Source organism: Apteryx mantelli, chromosome 2 (genome assembly GCF_036417845.1).
Source record: "Apteryx mantelli isolate bAptMan1 chromosome 2, bAptMan1.hap1, whole genome shotgun sequence".
Classification (NCBI taxonomy): domain Eukaryota; kingdom Metazoa; phylum Chordata; class Aves; order Apterygiformes; family Apterygidae; genus Apteryx; species Apteryx mantelli.
In genome coordinates, this window is record NC_089979.1 from 133,898,349 (window position 1) to 133,925,689 (window position 27,341).

The 27,341-nt window shown below is 41.2% G+C and overlaps 2 protein-coding genes across 2 annotated transcripts; one reads left to right on the forward strand and one right to left on the reverse strand.

Moving 5' to 3' along the window:
* The first annotated feature begins 2,138 nt into the window (after nucleotides 1-2,138).
* Nucleotides 2,139-6,847, forward strand: TOMM7 (translocase of outer mitochondrial membrane 7). Its single transcript, XM_013941344.2, has 3 exons — nucleotides 2,139-2,331; nucleotides 5,168-5,216; nucleotides 6,620-6,847. The coding sequence occupies exons 1-3, from the start codon at nucleotides 2,154-2,156 to the stop codon at nucleotides 6,633-6,635; spliced, it is 243 nt and encodes an 80-aa protein (XP_013796798.2). The 5' UTR covers nucleotides 2,139-2,153; the 3' UTR covers nucleotides 6,636-6,847.
* A 7,463-nt stretch (nucleotides 6,848-14,310) lies between these two features.
* Nucleotides 14,311-19,764, reverse strand: IL6 (interleukin 6). Its single transcript, XM_067291606.1, has 4 exons — nucleotides 19,710-19,764; nucleotides 19,463-19,576; nucleotides 19,107-19,253; nucleotides 14,311-17,070 (listed from the first exon to the last, which is right to left on the reverse strand). Exons 2-4 carry the CDS (start codon nucleotides 19,574-19,576, stop codon nucleotides 16,879-16,881), a joined length of 453 nt encoding a protein of 150 aa, XP_067147707.1. The 5' UTR covers nucleotides 19,710-19,764; the 3' UTR covers nucleotides 14,311-16,878.
* Between the last annotated feature and the right edge of the window lie 7,577 nt (nucleotides 19,765-27,341).

Genomic DNA, 27,341 nt, shown 5'->3' on the forward strand with positions numbered 1-27,341 from the left:
TTGTTCCTGAAAGTATTCCATTAATACAGGGGCACTATTCTGAGCTAACTAAATCTTGATTGCTAAACAATGGACTGGCAAAAGCCCTGACTGCAAGATGATAACAGGAACACCTTGCTTGCTATAGTAAAAGGAAGAAATCTAGCCAGAATTTTTGTACCTATCCCAGAGGCTTACCTGCTATGGAAAAAATAGAATAAGCTGAAACTGACCATTGGAAAACTGCATCAAGCACAACTAAGCCTTGCTAAGTCAGTCCACACAATATGTGGCATTATTTGGAGTACATTTTGTTAGCCCCTAATAGCTGAGAATGCGTAGAGAGAATATGAGGTATGATACATGTCACATGTGATCTGTTATAAAGGTGTATTATTTTCAGGGAAGATGTAGCCTCACAGTTCAAACTCCATACTGATGTTCATCTACTGATGAACTAGAGCACTGGTGTCTAACCTTTCTTCAGGGATAAGCTACTTAGTTTATTATGAAGCCACTGATGGACGCTAAGCCTCAGCTCTATCAGATATCATTAGATATGTCAGTCACATGGCTAGAATACTGATATATCCCATCATGAGTCTAATGCATATGGAAGCACAGTGTATATACATTGGCTTACAGGAGGAAAGACTGTGCATTCTGTAACATGATAGCATGTTTGTGCCACCACATCACTAAAATACCCTTTTCTCCCCCACATTTGTATTACGCAAGAAAACAGGTGTCAAAAAAGCTGTGGGCCACCAGAATCATTCATATGGCTTGCAGCCTGCTACCTGTCTGCACCTGGAAAGCAAGGAGCAGGCTATAAGCTCATATGTAGATCTTATCTGAGTGGCAGAATGGGCATTCATGCATTAAAAAGTGAGGAAAAAGTTATTTATTTATTATGCCCCTGGATTTTTTGGGCTCTAAAAGCCAAAAAGCTTTTGTTAATATTACAAGATTACAATATTACAAAATGGCTACAGAACTATAAGTTCTTAGTTAAGTTCTTAAAAGTTGCCTTAAGCAAACCAATAAATGATATACAGAACTTTAACTGTGTCTGGTCAGTAAAACATGGTTATGAACAAAACTGAGTGGATTTCTGCACTGTCATCAGGAGTGATTTCCCTGGTAGAAAGAATTTGTTCAGAGTTTCTATATGCAATTAAATCCCCTCCAAACTATAATGATAGGAGTTTGATACGGAGTTAGCAGACTTGATATAGACTGCCAATGCTGAGTAACAGTGCAGCCACTTTAGTAGTATTAAGAACCTGAAGATCTGGATCTGGCATTATGGCAAAGGGCAACAGACTACAAGAGATAAAATGGAAACATAGTGCAAACATGAAATAACTGGCTGAGTCAATGGTACAGACACCACCTGGTAAGATGCCCCATAAGTAGTGGTGTTAGACAACAGACTGGTGGCTAAAGCAGTGCACAGAGTTCTTGCAGAGCTCAGACACACTCATTTAGAAGTTAGAAAATAAACTGCCTCAGTACCTAACCGGGCCCTGAGTTTGGAAAGACAACAAGCCCTAATTTCTGTATTGGTAATTTTAGATATTTGCTCTAAAACTAAAACGCCCTCTCCCCCATCCTTCTGGGGGAACTTCCAACCTTTTCCGATTTCACTCTGAAACTTAAAGGACTTTTCTTAGCACACCATCTCCTTACACCAACGAGTCTCTCTACCTTTCACTTACCAAAAAACATTTTCCAGCTTTCAGGGGCGGTGAGCAAAGCTTGAGCATACCTTGAGACCTCCTGAGAAGAAATAAATAAAAAACAAAGTCCTACAGGGCAAACAAGAAAAGCCCCCAGTTTTTACCATGTTCTGTAACCCCATCATCCTTGGGCCAATGCCACAACTCCGGCGGGTGGCCTTAGCCCATCACTTTTGGGGCGGGGGGGTTATCAGCAATGCGCGGGACAGCCCTCACGGGACTGCGGGCACCGGCGCGGCGCGCTAGGGAACAGCCGGGCCGCGCCGCGCACGCCCGGGGGGCCGCGGGCCCGGCCCAGCCCGGGGGGCCGCTCCCCCTGCCGCCGCACGGTGGTGGCGAGCGGAAGAAGCCGCACGGCCGCCACCTCCTCGCCCGCCCGAGGGACCGCCCCCCGCCGCCGCGGGGCTGTCTCCTCCTGACGGCCGCCGAGCGATGGGCACCCGCCCACAGCCGCCGGCGCAGGGTTACGACGCCGGCCGGGCTCCTCCTCTCTCCCTCGCCGCCGGAATGCCGAAGCTCAGCAAGGAGGCCAAGCAGCGGCTGCAGCAGCTCTTCAAGGGCAGCCAGTTCGCCATCCGCTGGGGCTTCATCCCCGTCGTGCTCTATCTAGGTGAGTGCCGGGCGCGGCGGCGGGCGGGGCCTTGGCCGCCTGGCGCTCCAACGGCCTGAGCGCGCGCGGGGGGAGGGGAGGCGGCCGCCGACCGTTGCGGGGGCTGAGGCCGAGGCCGGGGCGCGCGCCGCCCTCCCCCCGCTGCGGCTGTTAGCGCCCGCGAGGCAGCGCGCGCGGCCGGCGCGGGTGGGGGAGGGCGCCCCCGCCGCGCGGTCCCTGCCCCGGTCCGGGCTCTGCGACCGTTACCGCGCATGCGCGGAGGGGGGAGGGGAGGTTTAAATGAGCGCCTGTGGCGGCGCGTGGCCCGCACACGCGGGGGGGGGGGGGGGGTGAGAGGGACTAGCCCTTGGCAGCGGCTGCTTGAGGTTTTATTTATTGATTTATTTCGGAAGGGTCTCTCTGCCCCTTTTGCTTTCTCCTGGCTGAGGCCGCACTGGGAGCGCGCATTCCCCATGAGGGAAGGGACGGGGTGCTGGTTGGAGGCGGGGGGCTTGGAGATTCTCGCCCCGTTCAGGCGTGGGATGGGCATGCATCAGAGTAAGTCTTAAAAATGAATGAGGCTGCAAATTTAATCTTGCATCAGCGATTGACAGCCTTAGTACGTTAGCGTGTGTGTTTCTTGCAGCCAGGGGACAGTGTGCTAGGAGAAGGTTGTCTGTGGCTTGGAGCTTCGCTTTGTGGGCACAGAGAGGGTTGCCAGCCTCTGGCTGAGGTTGGATTTCCAACTGGGCACAGGCTACTATCTCTCCCGAAATGCCGTGGCTCCTGTTCCCTGGCTGTGCTGTGCATCATTCTGAAGATGCCTATATGTCATGCCTGGCACCCAGGGTATATCTTGCTCACTCCTGCCATGTGGCAGTGGTGCTCAGACAGCAAGCCCCATGGTACTTATACTGCTGAGCCTGGGCAGTATGCCATCAGCACTCCTCATTAAAAAGCTTGACCTACTTCAGATGTGCATACGTGTAATACACCTGCCACTTTGTTCACCGCTTTTATGACAAGACGTCCCAGGAAAACTAAAGCCTACGGTTCATCTGGCTTGCTTTCTGCCCTGACTCTGTTGGGCCTCTAGGGAAAAGTATCCAGAAGCAGGCCAGGGCCAGGTATCTCTGCCTTCGGTGCAAACATGAAAGTATGATGAGAGCTTGATGTGTTAATAGTCAAAACTGACAGATTGTTTTAATTAATTGAGGGGAATGCAGTGTATAAACCCAATTAAAAGACCTTTGATAGTTCAATTAATAGATAACAAACTGGAAACAATTATGTACCTGCTTTAACAACTGCAAGTAAAAGAGGTCACTTAAAGCATTATGGATAAAACTAATTGGCAGTGCTAGTTTTAAAGTTTAATTACATTTCTGGTTTTAGTTTATTGATTATTTTGAATTGATCATTTTTGGGTTTTCGGCAATGTTTTGTGATCTATTTTTGCTCTTGCTGAGGTTGTTCTATTGATTTTACTTTTATGGCAATATCTGAGAATGTGAGAAAGCTGTCCTTTGTTCTGAAGGAACAATAGAGGAAGTTAAATGAGCTACTTCAAGTCATATAAAGCCATCTTATTGTACTTACAGTTGTACCAATATCAGAGTGCCCAGTATATTTTTGTTATGTGATGGTAAGAAACTAAGCTGTAGTGGTTTAACCTCATACCTCTAAAAATAAGTGTGCTGTTCCATATTTACATAGATAAATTAGATCAGTACAGATTTTTTTTTAAAAAACATGGCCTGCTGATTAGAAAGTACTAGGAAAAAATTAGCCAGAAGTATTCTATAAATCTGTTTCACATGCACATAATACTACTCTTAATATGACTTAATGAATTTTTAAGCAATTTTTCTGGAAAGTATGGCAACCATAGATAATAGGTCAGGATTTTTTTAATAGTCTCAAATCACACAGGGTCATCTTCTAATGGCTAGCCCAGTGCCCGTGAAGTTAATAGAAGTTTTTCCATTAACCTTCATGGCCTGTGTTTCAGGCAAGCTGTCGTTGATTATTTATTTTCTAAGAGCTAGAGAAATAATAAATTTTACATATACCATCCTTTTCTATATGGCAGGTATAAGAGTGTGTGTTGAATAGTGCATGTCTTGCATAATTCTGCTTCAGGACTTTAATTTACAGTCCAGCAACAGATAGTTATACACTAGTCCAGCAGGCAAAGACATTTGATACACTGAACCTAGAATCACTTGCCTCACATACACTTGCTTTAGCGAATCCAGTATTTGAGTCATTAAGTGGGAATGAACTCTTTGAAATTAACTTTTTTTTTTTTCCCCTTGGCACTAGTGAGTTGTCAAACATCTTGTTTATTTGCAAACTTTGGTGCTAGATAGCTTTTCAAGAAGTGCCAGTAAGAGGAAAGATTTTAGGGGTGTCATTCTGTTACTGCTGTTTTCATGTTTTGAATAACACTTAGAATTCTCTCATCCTAATCAAATGAACTTATCTTGAAATATTAGTTCAAGTTCTACATCAGGTGTCGTTACAGGTCGCTGCGTGTGTGTGTGTGTTGGTCTCTGGGGTAAATTTCTTCCATTTCATGTAGCTGTCCCTGAATTTTAGGTCAGATAAAGATACAGGTAAATATTTTTTTTCTTTTTAAGTCAGTACCTTTGTATTTATTCTCTCTGCTCCCTGCACTGACAAGAATATATAATTTTTATTCAGATTAGCATATGACTTGATGAATCACTGTTCTCTGTTCAGTTGATTTTCTTTTTTAATGCAATTTAGTCGGTTGGAATAACTAGTTCTTGCTTTACTGCATAGGACTCTGTGTATATACATATATATGTATGAAATGCATGTTTCACTTCAGGTTTTAGGAGAGGTGCAGATCCTGGAATGCCTGAGCCAACTATTTTGAGGTATGTATCAGTTTCTAATGTGTGTGCAAAATCAATGCAGATAGTCACAGATTTAGGTGTTGTCTCTGGTTGCTCACACTGGACAGCAACAGTTGCCTTCATGAAGGTTGCCTTCATTCATTGCTTTTAATTGTTTAGGGTGATAGCACACCTCGTCACAGTTCTTGTTTCTTTAGACATCCAGACTAGATAAAGACACCAAAACACAAGTTTTTGGGAGGACTTTAGTATTTTCCTCTTAATCTTGTGTGGATTCTAATATCTGTGCCTTCTGAGTGGAAGCTGCCCTTCTGATCTGTTGTACAGCTATTTTACATAAGTTTCCTTCTGCACCTAGGAATAACTATTTAGCTTTCTAATGTGAATTTAAAACAAAACCCAGTCGCCTTTCCCCTTTGCAAATATTTTAGTAATTCTGCATAACAACTGCATGAAATAAGGGGATACAGCTTGAGTAATATGTTATCAAGGCATTTCATAAGCCTCAAGATATATCCTTCGTTATTAGTCATTGTCATGAGTTCAGAAAAGTGCTTTTGCACATACTGCCTCTTTCTTGTAGGATTGTTTGTTAGTGCTGCAATGTCCTGGTAGTAATAATACTTGAATTCTTGTGGTATTTGAGTTTTATTGGAGAATTTTCATGAGTCAAACTTCCCACATTAAAGTTTTGAAGAAAGTATGACTCCTTGTTCTTAAAATAACTTTATGATCACTGTGCAGAAGCAGGTTTTGCTAAGATAAGTGGTTGATGGTCTGAATTGTTTGCCAAGTCATATGCTACCTGTTTTAACTTTTCTCAGTTAAAATTTATAGAAATCCCATTTTCAGGACTCAGTAATTTAAGGGAGCTTTTTTTTTTTTTTTAAACAGTAAAAAATATGAGAAAAATGTTTCAAGATCACGTTACAATTTCAGTAAAATCTCCTTTTGTCTTAAGACCTAATCTGCTGGAGTTTTTTTTTTTTTTGGGGGGGGGGGGGCTGATAATGTTTATATGTTTAGCTTCCCTAGCAGTTTGAGACTTTTTTTCTTGGTCTAGTGAGCATGTCTGCACAATATGAATTACATATTTGTGCCCAAAGTGAAAAGGTCTATTATCTCCTTCTGTGACAACCTCAATCTAGCTATTGTAAAAATCATATCTACAAATACCTAGAAGCATGTGTTTGGTTCTAGTCCAGAGCTTACAGATATTGATTTTCTGGGCACATAACTAAGCTCTCAGTGAGCTTAACTTTAATTTTATAAATAGTTTTATTTCAGTATTTATGGGGGTAGCATTTATTCTGTACATTTATATGTTAGGACTGTTCCTCCTGACTTGTATTTTAGAAGTATCCATTTAAAAGCAAACACATATTGCAAATCTGACTTTCATTTCCTCTTCCTTCTGCTTTCAGTCTACTTTGGGGATGAAGGCTGTGGCTGTCCTGTTCTAGAAGCAGCTGATGAACAGAGAAAATGTCTGAAGATATGTACATTCCAGAGGATGAGGTGGACACTTACATTACACCAGCTGGCTCAAATAGCTTGCTAAAGACATAGGTTGTATATGCAACAAAATGGAGTTTATATGGACCTAACTTATTTGCATTACAGTGTAATTAAATAAATACAGTTTGAATCAATATGTATTGTTTTAAAGTCTTTAAATATGTATAATTTAGTATTTCCTTTATTGCAGAAAGGATAATGAGTTTTTTTCTCTAAATTTGGTGAAGTTTAACCTCCATATTTATCCTCATTATGATGATCTTTCAGGTAAACATTCTTCTTTATCTTCAGAATAATGAGAAAACTGAGCTAATGTTTTAAATATTTTAATAATCTTCTAATATTTTTTGCCTGAATGTTGGTAAGCCTCTGCAGCTGTTCAGTCTATGCAAACCTGTTTTGTTTTTTGTTTTTATCTTCCTCTTTTGGATTTGTTCATCTCCAGATACCTTAAGGGTGTAAGCTGTATACATTTTTTTTCCTCTAGCATGTAATCACATAGTTAAAAATCCGATGTACAGTCTTCTGCCAAATTTACTTTATTTGTGAGTTTCAGAATTGAACAAAATCAGTTTGCTACTTTAGGAGCGTTGGTTCAGACCTCTTCAGGTATAAAAAAAACAGTATTTAAATTTACCATAATTTGGGGAGGAGTAGGGGACAAAACTGCCTCATATCTACATGCTTTAAAATAAGAATGATGACAGGACCTGTTTAGGAATAGATGTGACAAACAGTGATATGCAGTGTTCATACTGTAAGAGGAGTTACTGATGTACAAGTGAGGAATGAAAACAAGTATGCTAAGCAAGGTATACACTTAATTTGTATTCCAAACTCTTATTCTTCAGAATATTGTTGTTTTTATTTCAGCTTGTGTTTTTCCTTTTAACACTGAAATTCAGGCACTGACATGGCAACTGATTGCTTTTTTTTAACCCTATAGATTTTCAGACAGCTTTTACATTAATTAAACATTTAAGGAATAGGATATTCCTCAGTTTCTCGTCTATCAAAATTCATAGTAAAATGTTACCATGTTTAAGGGAAAACATGAATAAAAAGAAAAAGAGAAATGAGCAAATAGAAAAACTATATTGAAAGTCAAGAGCTAAAAAATGAAGAGGGAGTGGAAAACATTCATAAAACCTACTGCAAAACAGCATGTTTCTTAAAATCCCATTAATCACGGTAATTAAATCATATGTCATGAAAATAAGTGAAATAGCTGATGATAATAGACTACTGACTGAGGGACGGAGCATGGAGTGAATGCAGAACATTCTTGTTATGACCCCACATGCTGTTGATATTGTAGTTTTTTTTAGTGCCAATTTTTCTAATGGTAACTTGAGTTTAATGTAATTGCTCATATGTCTTAAGTTATGAAAGGAGTTCAGATTCTGATCTCTGTTCTTGACTGATCCTCATTGCAATAATAATGAAGTCTGTTGGTACTTGATAGTGGTTTTAATCAAAAACAGGAACGTCTTTTCTTCCATTGAATCTAGTGGAATATCATAAGATTTCTCGAAGTCAAATTTTGCATTTCACGGGGGTTATACAATGACCAAACTGCAACAGTGGGTGGACGGACCCAAACACCTGCAAAAGTATATTTCATATGCCCTATTGTATGTCAGATATTTGGGGATGTGGTTTGTGGGTCTTAACCACCACATGGTTTCACTGGCTGCCTTCCAAGAATAATAGTATTTGGCAAGAGGCAGACAAATAGGGAAGCATTCTTGTCTCTTGTGTTAAAAAGTATGTACATAAGCATGGATATATAAAGTGTGGGGCCAGATTCTGGAACTTCACTGTGTTAAAAATTTCTCTTAAAAGTAGTTGTAGTTCAGTTCTTTAAGACTTAAAGTTATCTAATAAATACTGCTTGTGCAATTTTTGCTTTTAAAATTTCATTTTATACACATAGGATAGCAAATTTTTAGTAATTTGCTGCTATTGTGGAAATAAATGCAATTACTGTTCTCTTGAAAAAAAAATCAAATATGGTTCAGAAAGTCATTAGCGTAGAACCTTTGGGTTTTTAAATTCAAGAAGAGTGTCCTTTATAGTACACACAAGCCAAATGAAATTGAATGCCAGTAGGTAGGATAAAAATTCTTATGTTTACACAACCAAGCGATGTTTCATTTAATACAGCTCTCTAACTAAAAGATGAGTGAAACACCTTAAATAAACTCTCCTTTTTCTCTCAAAAATAGAATAAGTATCAACCATAAATCTTGGTAACTAATCATAAGTAGCAAAAACAGAGTCAGAGAAACTTTTTTTTCAACGTTCAATGAAGGAGCCTTTGGCTGCAACCTTCTGAATTTATCTGAATTATTTGTAGTTATTGTCATTTTTACAAAGTTCAGATGTGCTTCTAAGAACTGATCAGTGTCCTTTGAAAGAATATGTTAAATGGTTTCCTCTGAAGAAATCTTAATTCTGTAAAATAACTTTAGGGAATATGCCAGTTTTATCAAAACTTTTTTCTTTTTTTGTGGTGCTGGGGGGAGAGGACAGGTCTCTGGGGTGAAGTAACTCAAATACGTGTCAGAGCTGTGGAACACTGCAGGCTATGGACTTGAAATTAGGTCTTGTTCTGAGTGTCTTAACGTCTAATTTTTACTTTTCCCATTTCTTCCAGTAGAACTTCAAAAAGTTTTATTTCACTGGAATGGGAGGTATTTAAAAAAGACCAAACAAACATGAGCTTCCCTGCTTGACTGTATTGATCAAAAGATCTTTTTCAAGTGAAACAGTGGTTCTTCTAGCCAAATACAGATTTTTTTTTTTTCTGTAGTGGACTTTGTGACTCAGTCCTTTAAGACTACATATAAACGCTAATGTTGGAATAATAGGTGAATGTTGCTTACTGAAAATCAAGCAGCGACTTCCACAGCTGAGCTCAAGTTTACACTTTGATTACAGTCTGAGATGAATGAAAGCATTAGTGATTATTTTATTTCACATGTGTTCACATGAAGAGTATACCCACTGTGACATATCTTCATCAGGCCTTACCTGGACATAGGAACAGCTCAGCTGTGGGTCTTTTGCCTGGAAAGTGGAGGTGGACTCTGTGTGTGGTTAACTTAGCATCAGGTGAAATACCCCAATTGGCAGGTTGTCACTGGAACCTCTTGTACCTGATGCCGAACAGTTGTGTGAGGCTTGGGGAACGTTTCCACCTGGACCAGTCTTAGGGGGACCAAAGGTTGCAGTGGCTCCTAGTTTACTGTGCTTGTTGCCAGAAGTAAAGGTACTTGCGTCTTGAAGACATTAAGTGAGGCAAATGCCCCGTTCTTGCTTCTCTGTCTTACAGTGACCTGCAATCCCATGCCCAGGGTCCTATCACATGTGGAAGACAACAGTTCTCCTTGTCCAAAGTGCCAGCACCCTTGTTGGCCTCATCCTGTGAGAGTAACACCAGACAGTGGCTTGTCTGGTCTCTGAGGAAGGTATCTGTGAAAAAGGGATTGTCCTCGCCCCAGGACTGAAGAGATGGGCTGGAGTACTGTTTCTCCTCTCTCCAGCCTGGCTTATGTGAATTACTAGCAAAGCATCAGGAAGTTAGGATGAGCAAGAAGCTATATGGTGTCCTGCCTTGTACATACCTCACTCACTCTGTCATACTGACCACAACAACTGGTGGTGCTTTTACCTTTGAGGCATAATTCCTATATATTTTTAAAAATTGCTTTCCCATTCATTGTGTCCAGCCAGAGTTAGAAGGTGAGTTACAACCTGGTATGACTGGGTAATCCTGCTGGGCAGTAACTCTTCAGCCTGCTGTTGTGACAGCCAGTTCAGCATAGCGTCTCTTGCAGGCTCCATCTTTGACAAACTGTCCTAGGGTGTGGGTGTAACCAAAAATGTAACGGAGGAGAAATATATTAGGCTAAAAAGAAAAGAAGGGAGAAGGATAAGTTCTTGAAAACACAGAATAAAGAAAAACAGAGAATAAAGGGAGGTTTGATCAGAAGAAGACTAAGGAGTAAGAAAAGCAGCCAAAGTTTTTAAAGTGGAAAGTAAGAAGTAAGAAAAGGTTACAAGTAAGAAAAAGATGTGTGCATCAGGTAAGGAGCAGCAGACTGCTGTGCTGCTGTGATATTTAGTGTGTGATGCTGAAGGAGTCTTGTGAGTTGGATGGGTTTTGTGGTCTTGGTGCATGGTAGTATGACGTGAAAAGACTTTTTGTGCTGTGTGTTGTCGTGGTCACTAGTAGGAGAGAATAAAGCAAGATATTTGGCTTTCAATATGAACAGTTTAATCTACAGTGGAACCTAATATTTTGCTCCAAAACCTCTTCAAGGACTGGCAAATCATGAAGTAGGGATTTGGAATTTGGAACAAATATTTGGTTTTGCTACAAATTCCTGGCGTGGATGTAGTTAGTATAAGGTCACTGTAATGTATCTCATTACAGTTACAAAACAAAGGATACATGCTTTTGCCTTGAAATAATTCATCAGCAAAAGTCACATTAACCTAAAACATATAGCTTTTGAACATGTCAAAAACTTGCAAACCCAAATGATGTTCATCATTTTGGTACAGCAGGTCCCTATATTGGTATGTATAAAACCAGTGCATCTTGTCTTTTTACAGCTGTCTTATGAAATGGCTGTAGATGACAAAGTGTTTCTTAAAATGTATTTTTATTGCATCATGGTTTAATTGAAAATTTAATTGAAATTGAAAAAAATTGAAATTGCTTTTTAACAGGAAAAAATCCTAAACCAGAAACTATATGCCCTGGATATTTTGGGGAATATTGTTACAGACTTGGAATTTAAGCTATGATGACACTCATGTTAAATTTTGGAAATAAAGCTCATTACATCTTTTCTCACCACAGGAGTAAACACCACATCCTGGTTAAATGTCATATGACTAATTTAATTTTTACAAGTGACTAGTTAATTGCAATTTCTAAATACTTTTCCATGATGGTGTGCAATACAACAACTGTTTCTTGGTTAAGCTTTTGGGTTGCATGCATTGTTTCTTGTTTATACTTAGGTTAATTCAGGATTAGGAGATGGGTAAGGCAAAGGGGATGCTTATCTAGGGGAAAAGGAAATTTACTGTTATATTTTTTCTGATTAAGAAATCAATTCTGAACTTTTATTAAAAATAACTTAAGAAGTTCAAGTAACTGCAAAGTAATGAGCAGTCATCAGCCTGAAAAATGAAATAAACTGAAATTTCCATTTAAGTTCTGATTCTCTTTCTCAGGATCCACTTTATTCTTGTAGAGACCTCCAAATGGTGCAATTAATAACTGTGCAATTGGAAAGCAGTCCCCTTTCTAGCAAGATTGGAAGATTACCTATACATCTCCCTTTGTCCTAAATGGTCTTTCTTTCAACAATTTCCTTTTTTTACAGCCCTATCCCAGGGCATTGAGCCCTTTGATTAGGAGGGGTATAGCTCTTGCAATCTGGGGAACATCTTTGAATTTGATCATATTTGTTAACACGTGCTAATGTGGGATCCACAAGTGAAGTCAAGATATGGTCATTCTTCCCTCTGTGTCTCTTCAGAAATTATTGCTAGAAGTGGAAGAGGAGACAAGGACTGTTGCTGGGCAGTAGTGAGCTGAGGACTGGACTTTCAGCTTCCCATAGGTGATTTTACTTTTGTGTGTGTGTAACAGCTCTAAGTGATTTTCAGGTAATAAAAATGTTAATATAATTTGCTTATACATAATATTGTGCCTCTTTATATGGGGCAGAATGTAGAACCTTATTTATGAATGCATGCTTTGAAGAGATAAAGAAACAACTAATCACACATATAGTTGCTCTTATTGAAACCAGTTGGAATTTGGCATTGAGTACAATAGAAACAAGGTAAAATTTTGTAACTGCTGTGTTAGGTAAGCACTGTCTGATAGCAAGAACTGTGGTAGGGTAAATCCAATCTTCTAGGTTTTCTGACCTCGAAGATTAATGTTTGATGTTTTTCGTATATAGGTTTTCTCATGGAAGATTGAATCTTCTTAGGTTCTGGTCACTTACCAGAGGTTCCGACTGCAGAACTTTTGTGCTGTATTACGTGATGACCCCAAAAGTTTAAAAGTTAGTGTTGACAGTAAACTGAGATTTGGTTAAATACAATGAGATTACAGAAATTCACTAATTTGGTTAAGAGTTGGGGGGGAGGAGATGGTGTTTCAGTATCGGAGCCTGCAAAGTTTGCATTTTTCCCCTTATTACCAGGAAGAAGACAGATATTCACTCAGAGATCTGAAATTGCTATCTGATCATTTGACTCCTAAGCTAGGTTTTTAAGAAAACTCTCCACCAAATATCACAGGCTTATAATAATATATGTTTGGCAACACTTTTAGATCGTTAGGATCTGACTTTGGGATATGCTGTTGTGTATTTACTTTTGCTCTGTTTTATCTTTTAAATTGAATGCTGAAAAAATATTAGTCACAAGTAACAGTTGCAAACTTTGGGGTGATGTTGCAGAATATAGCTAAGCCAGCCTGACAGCACACTACTGCTGAAAGAAGTGATCCTGTTCCCCTTGCTTTGCTCATGGTATAAGTCTCCCCTCCCTGTAGCATCAGCTCTGTCTTGCTAATCTCAATAACCATTAATCATTAATGAAATCAGTGAAGGTGCCAAAAATGGAAAGTTTTTTTCAAGTATCTCTTGTTCTTTCTGCCAAAATTAGATGTTTACATCAGTACATAGGCTAACTGGGCAGGGGATGATACTGCAGACTGGGAAGTGGATCAGGACTGATATCTTTTTCTTCTTTCTCTCTTTTTTTTTTTTAAATATACCTTAGTATTAAGTTGTATTTTGTCCTTTCAAAGTCATCGTCCCCCCCCCCCCCCAAGATTTTAGTGTTGTGTTCACAGCATTGAGGCATGTTTTCTTTCTCTTACTCCTCTGACACTGTCTCAGTCCTGTGGGCTTTTTGTCGCATACTGTAGATTTTACACATGCTTTTTAACTTAACTTTCTCTATCCTCTTCCTGCATTGGGAAAGCTAATTCAAGATAAAGGGAGTCTGTAATCTGTTGAGCATTCCAAAAATTCTGTGTAAAGTTAATGAGCAGAGATTCAGTACAAACATAGAGGAATGCTAGCTGGACTCAGAATATGTCATGAAGATGCTAGTCCTGCACATCGGCAGCCAAAAGGCACACAGTACTGGACAGTTTCCTAGTTTTTGTAGGCAATTATTAGCAATTGCGTTTTTTTTTTCCTTCTTTTCTTGATATTAATGAGTTAGCTGTCAGTTGTGAGAAGCTCTATTTAGTAGAAATGTTAAGGTATTTGTTGCTAACAATAGTATAGTTATTTTTCTGGGATTGATTGTTAGAGTTTGGAACGCTCGTTTTTACTGTTCTAGTTTTGTATGTGTTCTCACCGGCCTGACGACTAATAAATGTCTGTGTATGTTCACTGCTTATTGTAAATACTTTATGTAGTGATATACACAGCAAATTGGAAAAAAGGAAATTAAGTGAGTCAGTGAGAGGTTCCATAACATGCTCGACAGTGTTTAATTCTCCTCGGATTTCCATATAAATGCTTCACTGTGAGTGTTCCTCTGCCACAGGCACCAGTTTGTGTAAATTTTGGCAAACGGTACTTACCCTGGGGACATATTCCCTGAAGTTGACACAGTGACAGCAGAACTGTGGTAAATGAGGCAACTGCTGCATTTAGGTGCCCGGCTTCCCCTGAGCATGGCAGGTGGCTGCAGTGACAGTAGCTCGATGCAATGTCAGTGATGCTGTTCACTCCATGAACGACTTCAAGGCAACCTCTACCACCTTCCTAGCAACAGTTTCCCCCCACGCTCCAGCAAGCAGTGATCGTTGCTCATCTTCTCCATCCTGACATATAGTAACCTGTACGTCATTACTAGAATGGCAGCAAACTGGGGTGGCCTGAGATACCAGTGGGAAGTGGAGACATGGATCCATCTCCTGCGTGAGACTGCAGCTCCGGTGTCCTAGATTGCCTTCTGGGGCACAAGGAGGAGCTCAGTGCAACTTTGTAGTTAGCTGAAGTGTAGGTAGTGGCAAATGGTGACCTCAGCCGAGCACCTGATACTGGGAGAGGTGAGGCCAGGAGCTGATTCTATTTCTTGTCACAGAGTAAGAAAGTTCTTAAAGGGTCCAACTTTGGATCCTTGTGGGGAAAAAAATTTGATCCTGCTGTGAGAACTAATTCCTTTTAGGTCATTTGGGTCTCCTGTTTGAAGCAGATACAGTATGATCCATACTGTGCTTGTCAGCAGAGGATGTATTTTTGATACCTGCTTTCTCAAGTGAGAGAATGGAGGAGATGCAAGTCTCAATGCTAATACATGGTCTCACTCAGGCATATATATATTTTTTGTAAGAGTTCATACTGAATTCTTATTGTAGATGTTCTGGAGTTTCAACCAGACCAATAGATTGATGTACCTTATTTCCTTCTCAAAGCTGCATGCATACAAGACAGAGACCTGGTGGCTGTAAGATGGATTATTGCATTTTACTTGACAGGACAAAATGATTTAGGTAATCCTCATGGCTCCCCCATAGCTATTATGGACATAACAAGGGCCAGAATGGTTTTCTAACCAAATGGTCGCTAAGAAAATATCTGTAACAGTAAGCTCTGGAAAAGCCAAAGCGGATTTTCCTGTCTCCTAGAGCACATGCCAGAAGAGCTAAAGCAGTATCTTCTGTTCGCCACAGACATCTTTAAAATGACCACTTGGGTCAGCGGCACAGTGGGCTAGTCACTGTTTTGGCATCCCCAGGAGTAGAGCACGTGCGGACAATCGCTCAGGGGAAAAGCAGAATTTAGCAACATCCTCATCCCCGTTCCATGACATCCCTTTCATCTCCTCCTCTGCAGTACCGTGCTCAGGAGAGATGGTAGTTAATGGTCCACCACTTACACTGTAGGGACGAAGCGCCAGGGGCTACTTTTGTATATGCTATGAGCTAAAATCCCTCTGAGCTTGGCTATGAGAGGTACGTGCACAGCCACAAGGAAACAGATGGTACAGCTAAGTAACATATCAGTGATTTGGTATTCAAGCTAAGGACTTTTTTTTTCTATACAGTGCTCAACGATTTATATTCATTTTGTTGTGTGACTGCTCCATGGACTGTAAATGATAAACGATAAAAGACAAATGGATTAAGCTGTCAGCATCTTAGCAAAGATCCATTGATTTATACCACCTAAGGAAAGGGCCTGATATTTTCTCCACTTCCTGAGGGAGGGGGGAAGAATGTCTAATGAAGCTTGGAAAATTTGTTTGGTTGACAGCAATAATCAGCCAATGGTTCAATATCAAACCTGTTAATTTGGTATCTGACCTTTTTTTTTTTTTTAAATAGATTGCATGATTTGTAACTATCTACTTAAAAACGATTGCCGTTTTAATAGAGTGATCTGTGTTAAATATTGGGGACTCATTCTTAGTTTGTTTCTCAAGAGCAATGATGTTTTATCCTGATCATGTTTATTCTGAAGGGCTATCTGTGTTCAGTTCATGTTTCCTTTATATGCCATTTTAATAATTTCATATTGATCTAGTTTGTGTGTGTATACATATATATAAAGAGAAGGAGGGAGGGAGGGAGATACTGTATGTCGATAACTTTATCTGTGATACAGGTAAAATTTAAAAATTCTTGAAAATAGTTATTTGATAATTGTAGGTATTAAAATTGGGTACATAGGAGTTCCTTAGTCTTATTTAAAATTCAGACAGGTTATACAGTTTTTTAAATCAGCTTTTATTTTTTCTAAAAATATAAATAGATCATAAATACCATGTCTCAAATACTTCAAGAGCATAAGCTATACAACAATAGCTTCCAAAATTAATTTTTTGTTAAATATGTATTAAATCAGTTGATATTATGAATATACCATTAGAAATGAAATGAAATAGGTCTTCTGTTTAAATTATTTACTAAATATTGAAAATATAAATAGGCAACATTAGAAATGAATAAATATTTTAAATATAATAAATAGGTTCCTAGAAGGAAATGAGAATATATATAAATGCAAACCATTGTTACTATTTCTGGTTCTTAAAACAGAACAACACTGTCATCTGCCACATGACAGATTTGTAACAAAGGATTGTGCCTGAATTAAAACATTCAAACACTGAAACTCCTGGTATTTTTCAAATAGCGAACAGCCCTCACAGTTTTCTCCATAAACGAAGTAAAGTCTCGGAGGATAAGGTGTGTGGTGATTTTCTCTATCCAGGTCTTATCCGACTTCAGCTTTGCAAGAAGGGACTTCTGGGTGGCTGAGTCTGGGATGATCACTTCATCAGGATTTATCACCTATGAAAAAAGCCAGTAAAGGTGCAATTGTTAGAACATTATAATCAGTCTTGTCCGTAAGCATCAGTTTATATGTAGAACATGCTTCCAACCAGCTGCATATGCACCCTCTCCCTGCTGGTTCTGTTGGACCTCCATGGGACATGCGCTTGTGTATAGCCCCACTTCCTCTGTGTGATTTGAGGTACCTTTATGTCTGGTGTTACTGCTGCTGAAGAATCAAAGGGTCTTCTTTAATCTATAAAATATGTTCTGGTTTGAATATAACCTCTTTCATTCCTGGCAAATACACTGCACTGAATAGGTCAATGCATGTTTTCTTGGTATCTGCTAACAGTGTGGTTAGTTGGGATGATGCTGAATGCAGTTTGTCCTAGTCCGTAATGGCTACTATGTCTTGAGTCATAAATTATTTGGATGATGTTCCCCTTCTTTCTCGTTTTTGTAGTAGATTACAGTTTCCAAAGATGCCAAGCAGGTTTAGCTGCTTAGTTCTTCTTTCCAGGCATTTAGGCTCACAGGAGATTAAGTCTTACCAACTTTCATTGATGTGTGGGATCCTAACAGCAAGATGTGTAACAGGAATCAGGTACCTAATTCTGACTGACAGTGGTGGCAGCTGGATACCCAAATGCCTTTTAAGAACTTCTGCTATGAAGTGTCTGCATGACCTTTGAAAATAGCAATTACTCCCCCAAATTACTGAGCTGTTTTAGACAATCTGATTTGAGTTCTAGAAGTCTAACAATAAACAAAATATCTGCTTCATCCTGTTTGTAGGCTCTCTACTACCCTTTAACAAATGACAAGAGCATGTGTACCTCCTTCTCAAACATATTCCTTGTGGAAGTTTTGCTATTGAGCTTTTCATTAGATCCATTATGTTTAATTTTGCTTGTTCTAACTAATCTATCTTTTTTTTTTATTTTCAAAAAGGCTAGTCTCAGTTATAAAACAAACTTTCTACAAACTCATATATGAAGTTTGAAGTCAGTAGTCAGTTGTCTTCTGATGACAAGACTATTATTCTAAGCTATTAAAGTGTGAAAAAGCAGTTCAGCTCCCTTTCACTTAAAGAATGGTGAAGTTACATACGTTAGTAAAGGTATTATAAACACACAATGGGCTTTTCAAATGCTGAAAAACACCTTGTAGCAAATTTCCGCCTTTCTTAATTCTGCAGTCCTTACTCACCTGGGTGATTCTCACTCATGTTAATAACCCTTAACATGAATACATTCTTTGTCATCAGTGAAACTATTTGCCTGAGTAAGCACTGCAGGAATGAAGTGAATTTTCAAAGCACTCCAAAACACAGAAAAGAACTCTCAGAAGTAAGTATCATTTAGTTTACTGAATCAAAAAGAGCCAGGTGTTTGTAAAGGAGTAAGACTTTTTTTCTATGATGATTGCAAGCAAGAAATACACTTCTTCAATATGCAGCACCTCTTACTTAGTCAATTCATTAACCTAATTCTGAATGTAACTGCTTTCATTGGTTTTTAAACTACTGGTGTTTGAACATAACATAGAACTTCTGCTTGAAAGTTTGTTTTTGAGAGTTCTGAAAACTAATAATTGTTTAAAATTGTATTTGTTATTATTTGTGGGGGTTTTTAATACTTATTTTTACTTTTTAGGCATCTGTGACTTTAGGAGGTTAGGACTGAACTGCATTTCCTTAATTACGAATAAACTTAGGAGAAATCTTACTACTTTTTATCAGCCAGGCAGCATTATTATATTTGTTCTTAAAACCATATGATGCATTTAATTGTTGGAGTTGGTTTGCAAGTTAGAAATAACAATAGAAAGTAGGAAGGAGAATCATTTCTTAAAAAAAGCTCGTAAAATCCATAAGTTAGTCATAAGGGTAAATATTTGAGCATAAGGAGCTATGTAGCCGTCAACCTGCTCCTACTGAAAGAAATAAAAGCGGAAAATGTTCAACTTTACATAGCATCCTATTTCTCCGACTATATGCCAATGCTAAGCTGTAAGAGTTATCTGAGTAAATAAAAAGGAAAAAAACTCACCATCTGTCTTATGGTGGTTGCCAGATGCTTTGTGCTATAGCACAGCGATTCAACTTTTTGCCTTTCGCTAGTGAAAGTTTCTTGTACATATTCAAGGTATGTCTGAAACGTGAAAAGCCCGCTGGAGATTTTCCTCAGGCATTTCTCCTAAAATGAGAGAAGGGGGGGAGAGTCACTGAGGGCTCAGAAACGCCTCGACGCCGCCCGTGCCCGCATGGCGCAGGGAGGCGGCAGCGCGGCCGCGGAACCGGGGGCCCCCGCGGCGCCGCCCGCGCGTCCTTCTGCTGCCTCGTGCGCTTGCGGCTGCGGTCGCGACTGGACGGGACGGGACGGGGAGGGGGGTCCTGAGCCCTTGCCTCATTGAAGCCGGAGAGGAGGCACCCGTCTTCCTCCGTCACCTTGGGGAGGTTGAGGTTGTTCTGGACGAGCATTTCCATGCTGTTCTCGCAGACGGTAAACTTCTCGCACATCTGGGGAGAGACGACGGGAAGCTTCAGCGCACCTTGCCGGCTGTGTGTGTGTGCGTGTGTGCGCCCCGGCCCCGGCCCCGGCCCCGGCCCCGGCCCCGGCCCCGGCCCCGGCCCCGGCCCCGGCCGTACCCACCTCCTCCTGGAGCCGCGCCGCCCGGGTGTGCAGCAGCCAGGCCAGCGCCTCGCAGTCGGGCAGCGCCGCCCGCCGCGCCGCCGCAGGCGCCTCCTCCAGCTCGGCCTCCCCGGACGAGTCGGCGGGCAGCGGCGCGGCGGCGGCCGGCGGCAGCAGCAGCAGCAGCAGCAGCAGCGGCGTCAGGGCGGCCGCGGCGCGGCCCCAGCCTGCGGGAGAGAGACACGGCGTGAGCGGCGCGGCGCGGCGCGGAGCGGCGGCCCGGCCCCGGCCCGGCCCACTTACAGCCCCCAAGAAACTTCATGGTCCGGCGGCGCGGCTCCTCGGCTCCGGCCCGTGCCCGTTTCTCGTCGGCGAGGCTGGCGGGCTGAGTGAGGTCCGGGCATCCCTGGACGTGTTTTTATCGAGGGGGCTTCGAGATTATTCACGGCCTGGGAAAATCCGGCATGAGAACACGGGGTGGGGGGGTGCGCCTGTGTGCGCTGGGTTTTGACACCACTCGCCCCTCCGGAGCGCCGCGGGATTGTGAAACGGGGCGGGGGGGCGAGCCGGCGGAGCCGAGCAGCCGCATGAAGTCATGCTCCTCCGCGGTAACCCCCTGCGGGCCGGCTCCCCCCGCCGCCGCCTCCCGCTCACCTGGCCCCCGCCGCCCGGCCCGGCCCGGCCCGGCATCGCCCGCACCGCACCGCGCCCGGCCCGGCCTGGCCCGGGCACCCGCCGGCCAGCCAGCCTGTGGGGGCGCGCACGCCTGCGTACATGCATACGCGCGTACGGACACCTATACACACACACACAAGCACACACACGCGTATATTTATGATATCCATACACACACATAAATATATGGACATGGGCATACATATGTATAAATATATAAATATATATATATAGGCAGGTTCAGATGTGTTCTGTGCAAATTGTCATAGGTTTCAACAGCCTGTTCATCATGTATTAGGATTTTCTCAATATGTATGATGCCCCTCTCTGTTAATTATGTAAATGAATAGGACATAATATGTTTTGTTGTGTTCATACGTTTTATACATACAGAGAATGGACAAAACTCGGCTCCTGCAGTTACGCAGACGTGATGGCTGCAGGAAATGCCACACAGTCACGTTATCTGTCTGCTGAGGCGGAAGGTGTGGTGGGAATTTTAAAGTTGCCCATAGGGATTCTTCACCCAGGGCAAGTGTGCCCATTTAACTAACTCGCACAGTGTGTGTTGAGTCAAACCGCTTAAGGCATGCTGTTCTTTAAAGTTTAAGAAGTCTCAAACTGATTGGAGCAAAATTGGCTTGTTTGTTATGAAATCAGTACCATTTTCTCATGTCGGCAAGACTAGAGAAAGAGCTGATTCTAATCCTGGATGGGAGAAGAGGGAGCAGAGAGAAGAATTGGGGGAACATGAAATGGGGCGCAAGTGAGATGATACGGTGACTGAACTGGGATATCTTCATTTGGACTCTACTTTTTTTAAAAAATCAGATACTGCTAATGAATTTTCTAAGAATAGCCTGGATAGAGAGCCTCAGGAATGAGATATAGCACTACTGTTTTATTATTTCATGTGTCGTTCTGTCGTAGTGGAAAGGCGATTGTAGCAGTTGTGCCCAATGGAGAGACACTAGCACTAAACTGCAGGTATGGCAGAGCAATTTCCGACAGCAGCAGTCAATCTCAGCTGCGCTACCTGAGCTTGGCAGAGGGAAGCCACAGCAATAATTGACTGTAACAGGTAGCTCCCTCATACCAAGTTTGTATGCTCTTAGCTGTAAGAATAAAGCATACAACTAACTGTATGTTTGACTAGTATCAAATTAAGTGATCTGATTGCAAGCTACCAAAGGATTAAAACAACTGGAGCAGATCAGCTCAATGGTCTAGACAAGTCTGGTATTTGCCTTTTGGGCAAATCATCAGGGTCAGATACTGCAGCGACAAACTCTAACCTCCCACTCTTTACACTCACGAGAGCACATAGATGTACATGTCTAAGGGATATCTCCTTCTAATTCCGAACAGTTCATGTTGGTCACTGCATGACAGCTGAACTTTTCCTTTTGTTCCCCTTTACTTAACAGAACTGAAGATCCTCTGACTGTTCCTATAACTCCATAAACTTTTTATAATGCTACATTTCCTTCATAATATCTTTTCCACTGGCATTGCATAAGGTAATTAGTCTTGTTTGGAGCTCTGTAATTTTTAATTTTGTAACATCTTATTTTATGAGCTGTCCTTTTCTCCTTGTGTCATGGAAATGTTTGCTTCTTAGCAGTTTCCAAAGAACCCTTTTTGTGCTGATCACCGTTTTATAGAGATCATTCTTGCTGATGTATGTATTTGTATCTTCAAAATGAAATAAAGGCAAATTTCAATTATTGTTACTCATCTAAAAGCTTCTAAGCCTTCAGTCATTCTTGTCTCCTTTTACCTTTTCATTTGTTGCTTATTCTTTTTATATAAGTGTGTGTATGTAACTCTTTGGAAGTACAAAGTATACTTACATGCTGCCATGGAAGTTGCTCATTAATGCCTTATAACTCAGTTTCACAATCCAGAACAAAGTGTAGCATTCAAGGGAAAGATGAACTTGAATTTTTTCTATTATTCTATGCAATTTTTTAGGGCAAACCACTTTTTTAACTGGTGCTGCAGATGAAAAGAATTATTTGCCCTGATCTATCTATAATAATGTTTAAAGTTTGGGGAGGGTTTAAAGGAGGTTAATTAATCTGTATTATACTACACATAGCTTCACTGTTTCATCAGTAGCCACACTGTTTAGAAAGTAATAAGCCATGAAATAACAATGCCTGACAACCAGTTAGTTACAAGTCATGAGACCTGGCTGTTGGTACTTTAAATGTGTAAGTAATTTTATTGAGACTGTAAGACATAATTTGTAGACACAGATGCATATTTATTTATATACAGTAGCTTTGCAATACTGCAGCTCACTGTTTTTGTATCCTTTTATTGCTGTTGTTCTGCATGTTATTGTGTAGGTAATTCCTTTTTCTATTGCCATTTATACTGTAAAACAGATGGCTACATTCTGTGCTGTTTCTTTTATTTCCATGGTACAAGGCATTAATAGTAGCACCTTGAATAGCTGCCATCAAAAAACCCAAGCTTCAAAAATTAGAAAATTTTTTTGGCCTGTGCATTTCCAAGTGAATATTCTCCATTGTTTCTGCTAAGAGGTTGAAAGGTAAGTATTAAACCAAGGAGCCCTGTATTATATTTAAAGTGAACAGGTCCTGTATTTGTATTTCTCATAATAAAACATTTCTTTGAGACTCTACATGAGATACCAAAGAGCACTTTTGCACTTGACTAACAGCCCTGGACTTTGGCTGCATTGCAAGTTTTTGGTTGCCTCTTGGTTGTTTGCTAGCAAGGAACTGCAGAGGTATTTGGGGATTTTTGTGAGAAAAGCACTGGGGATTGCTCATTTTTCTTCCCTAAAGGCAGACTCGCATCATTTGTAAACAAGACTATGATACTTAGTAATAGACTTGAATTTTCTCCTTGAGCATATCATATGCAAATATTGTGAATTTCCCTGCCTTAGACTATATTAGAGGTTTAGAGGAAAAATCTTTAGTTAGCTTTCAGTTATGTTCTTCTGGTTTTCAGATTTATCTGCTTAATCTTGAGAAACAAAATCATGCTATGATCTTTTCTGGTCAACTTCCAGGCTAGCTGAAAGATGCCCCGGAGAGAACTGTTCTTGGGGAATATCCGAATGCCATAGCTCACTTTAAATAGGCATGTCCCTGTCAAATCAAAACGATCATGGGCAGACACACTCTCATTCACCTTTTTTATGCAAAGTGTTTTCAAACAGTCATTTTAAGTCTGGAATGGGAATAACTCAACCCTTGCCAGGGAGACCAGATGGGCAGCAGCTGGGACGTGACTGATGGGCATTTCTGGTGGCAGCACAGCAGCTCTCGCTTCCCCTCCATCCTGGTGTAGCGGGCCTGGCGCTGGGCACCCCTCCAAGGTGCGGTGCTGCTTCATGCACCGCTTCAGGGGACTGATCAAGTTAAAAATACCCTGCTGGTCTTTCAGCTTTCACAAGCATGAAACCTGCATCCTAATTTCGTTTGGCTTCTTCACGGCCATCACTCCCTCGGTCAACTCACAGTTTTGACAGAGACCCCATTTTATGAGTTTTGCACTTTAAATTATTGTTGGGTTGAGTTTCCAATAAAGTCTCTGGGCCCTTGTAAAAATAAATTCACTGTAAATTCCACTTTTGTTTAAGGAACTGCTTGGTTCCCTCTCCACTCCTCTAAGCATGAAAGATCAAACTTCTGAAGAAGTTGTATGACAAAGAAGAAGAGGGAGGTTTTTTTCAGTCATTGGGGAAGATGGTGCAACTGAAAAGAGAACACACAGAGCAGTTTGAGTATATGTGAGGTACAGAGTGGTATCATTTGTTTGCTATTTTTACTGTTTGTTATTTTTATTATTGTACATTAGATGTAAATTGCATTTTACAAAACATTCAAAAAGACAAGCCCTCTTCCCGAGGAGCTTGCTCAAAGCCGGAGGAAAAGAACGGGCTGTCTGGGTGTCTCTTTCTACAAAATAATCAACCTTTGAATGCATGCCAAGTCTGTTTTAGTTGAATAACCATAGAATCAATTTCACTGAAAGTAAAAATTAGAAGTTCAGTGAAAGTTTTGTGTGTTACTTAATGAGACACCTGTGGATCTAAACGTGGTTACCCACACTCATGTGGGCAATCTCTTTATCGGACTATTCTCTCATGCAGTCTCACCTCTGCCATGCCTCTTCCTTCTGCTTTTCCTAGTGACTGCTTTTCTGCAACGTTGTAAATTACCAACGCATCACCCAGACATTTGATTCATGTTTTGTGTTTTTTCCTGGAAAGCAGAAGTTTCTCTCTGCGCTAACAACAGAAGTTGGATTGTATCAGTGATTATTTTTACCACTGTACCCAAAATAATGCAAGAAATATGATTTCTCATGCTTCTGAAACCCTTATTTCTCTGTCAGAGCTTAGACTATGGAAAGATGGCTGAAGTGCAGGTAGGTGTAATTTAAATCCCATTTGAGTACAGTGAGACAGGCAGACTCTCTGCCTGGAGCATTATCTTTTACATATGCTATAAAGTGGTAGTGCTGCTTTACAGAACAGCAGCAACAAGCAACAGGGGATCAGGACCACTGATAAAAATATCATAGCTCCATTGCCAGAATCAGATGCAAGCCTTCAGCACATTACTTTTGGGAGATAATATTTCACTAGCAGTGTACATGGATTGGAAGTTTTTCTTAGGAGACAGATAACTAGAAAAACAAAATGCACTATGTTCCTGCAACGGCTTTTATGCAGTTCCATAATGGTCTTACTGCTCAAGAATCCTGTAGTGACGCAGTGCTAAAGGAGCTACTGTGGGATTTGCCATCATTGTCATACATTTGGCCTTACACTCTTGTTGAAAAACCTGAATGTCACCACTCAGAAACTGTCATAAGTGTTGGGGTGTTTTGGTCTTCCTTCCCTTTTTGGCAGGTTCTAGCAAGCTCCTTCACCGCTCTAACCTGAATTTGGTAAAGGGAACCTACTTACTCCAGTGGAAACCCTTCATAGTCACACCTGCGAACCTAATCTTAGGGATTAATAGATTGTGTTGGATCTCTAATATTCACTCTTCCTGCACTGCTATTCTTGAAGCAGAAGTATCACGGGGGGTCGGGGTGAGCTTTAAGCAATTTGACCCCATCACCAGAGCACTGTAGTGGTCTAGGTTCAACTAGGCATTTCCTTCAGTCAGCCAATTACATGGCCCAGTGCTTTTAATTTAGATTAGTCAACCAGGATGTGGGAAACATTGAATCATATCCCTTCCCTATCTAAAGGGATTATGAACCCACATTTACTACTTTACAGGAAAGTCCCCCAACTCCTAATATAATCTTGGTCAAGATATTTTCCAATCCCTCTTCTTAAAGTGAATCATTTTTCATCAGAAAGAGAAATCAGGATTCCTCACTCTTTAGCCTAGAGGTTAGGACACGTGCTGAATCGGTGGAGAGATCTGGATTATAGGCTGTGTTTGGCCGAATAGTTGCTATGAGAAATTAGGCACTTGGACAGAAATAGAAAGTGATTCCCAGGGTACGTGCTGACCTCAGTGCTGTTGGGTAAGGCTAGGGAGGGCTGAAGGCCTCCAGGATCAGCCTTACTTCCTCTGCGGGCTGTGTTGTGCGAGGGAGAGCCCATATGTATGCCAAAACCCAGGAGAGGTCAAGCCTGGATCCTCCCAGGAGAGAGACACCTCCGGCTGCCTGGACAAATACCTGCTTTCCCAAGTGGGCAGTGGCGTCAGGCGCGCTCCTCTGCGGGGCTCACGCTGCCAGGTCTCCTCAGTCGACCTCCCAGCTCCCCTCTACCTCCCTCCTCAGCGCAGGTCTGCCCTCGCCCTGTGAAGGGAACGCAGAAATGCCCCTGGGGACGGCAGCTCTGCCTGCCCCGAATTAGGCACTGCTCAATGTGAACTTCCCTGTGTATCTCTGGTGCCAGATGCAGGATATTCTCTGTTTTGCCCGCTGATTTTAAAAATACATATGAAACCAAAAGAAAAAAAAAAAAAACAGAACCAGAAAAGAAAAAACACCCTCTCATCTGAAAAACCCCAACTTTCCCCTACGCCTGAAGCTACATACGACAATGGCAATTCTGGTGTGGAGTGGGAATATGTCGGGTATCTCCCTGCCTTTGTAATGCAGTTGTACAGCACCGAGCATCACATCCCTGCTGCTCTGGCTTTTGTTGTTTGATTTTTCAAATCTTGGGATTTCTGTGGTCTATTTTTTTGCTGGTATCACATCAGTGCTGCTTGTCTGGACTTGTCAGAATGAAGTGTTTAGATTTTTTTAAACACTCCTGACAGCAAAGCAGATTCTCTTTATTCTCTGTAAATACAATAAACATCGACAAATATGAGCAGAGAGCAAAGACTTTGGTCAGAATTATAGACACTTCTGAGAAAGGATAAATTAAACTTTTGTGTTTGGTTCCACTGTATTTCCCTTTGGTGTTTGTAATATCCTTTGCAAAATTTCTGGTGTGAAATTGCATATTTTATACTTTTTGTAAAATTGCTACTTTCTAAAATTGTAATCTCAATTAAATTTTTTTTAAAGAAATTTTTTAGTCTATAGAGGACATTCCTTGGACACCGCTATGTAGTTATCTTCTATGTGCTATCCATGTCTGCCAGTTAGCTTGGGTCTCACGTGTATATTTAGTGAAAACTGCTGCTTTCCGCCTGACATTTAGCATGCAGTTCCACAACTGTTGTGAGCTGGTATCAGTGTGGGAAAGCTGCTACCAAAAGGAATGATGCTGCCAGTCTGTAGTCTGACCTCTGCCATGAGTTGCTTATTCTCGCCACCTGCCATGTGTCAGTGCTGCCATTTGAGCAGCTGTGTCAGACTGGAGAGAAGATCTAGCTGGAAACTAACCTATCCAGAAAAATTAATAAAAACCATTTCAGCAAGATTTGTTCTGTGGTCTGGCTCACAGCATGTCTGACCAAACACTTGTGTCAGTATGATGGAGAGGACTGGAAGGCCTAATTCCCAGGA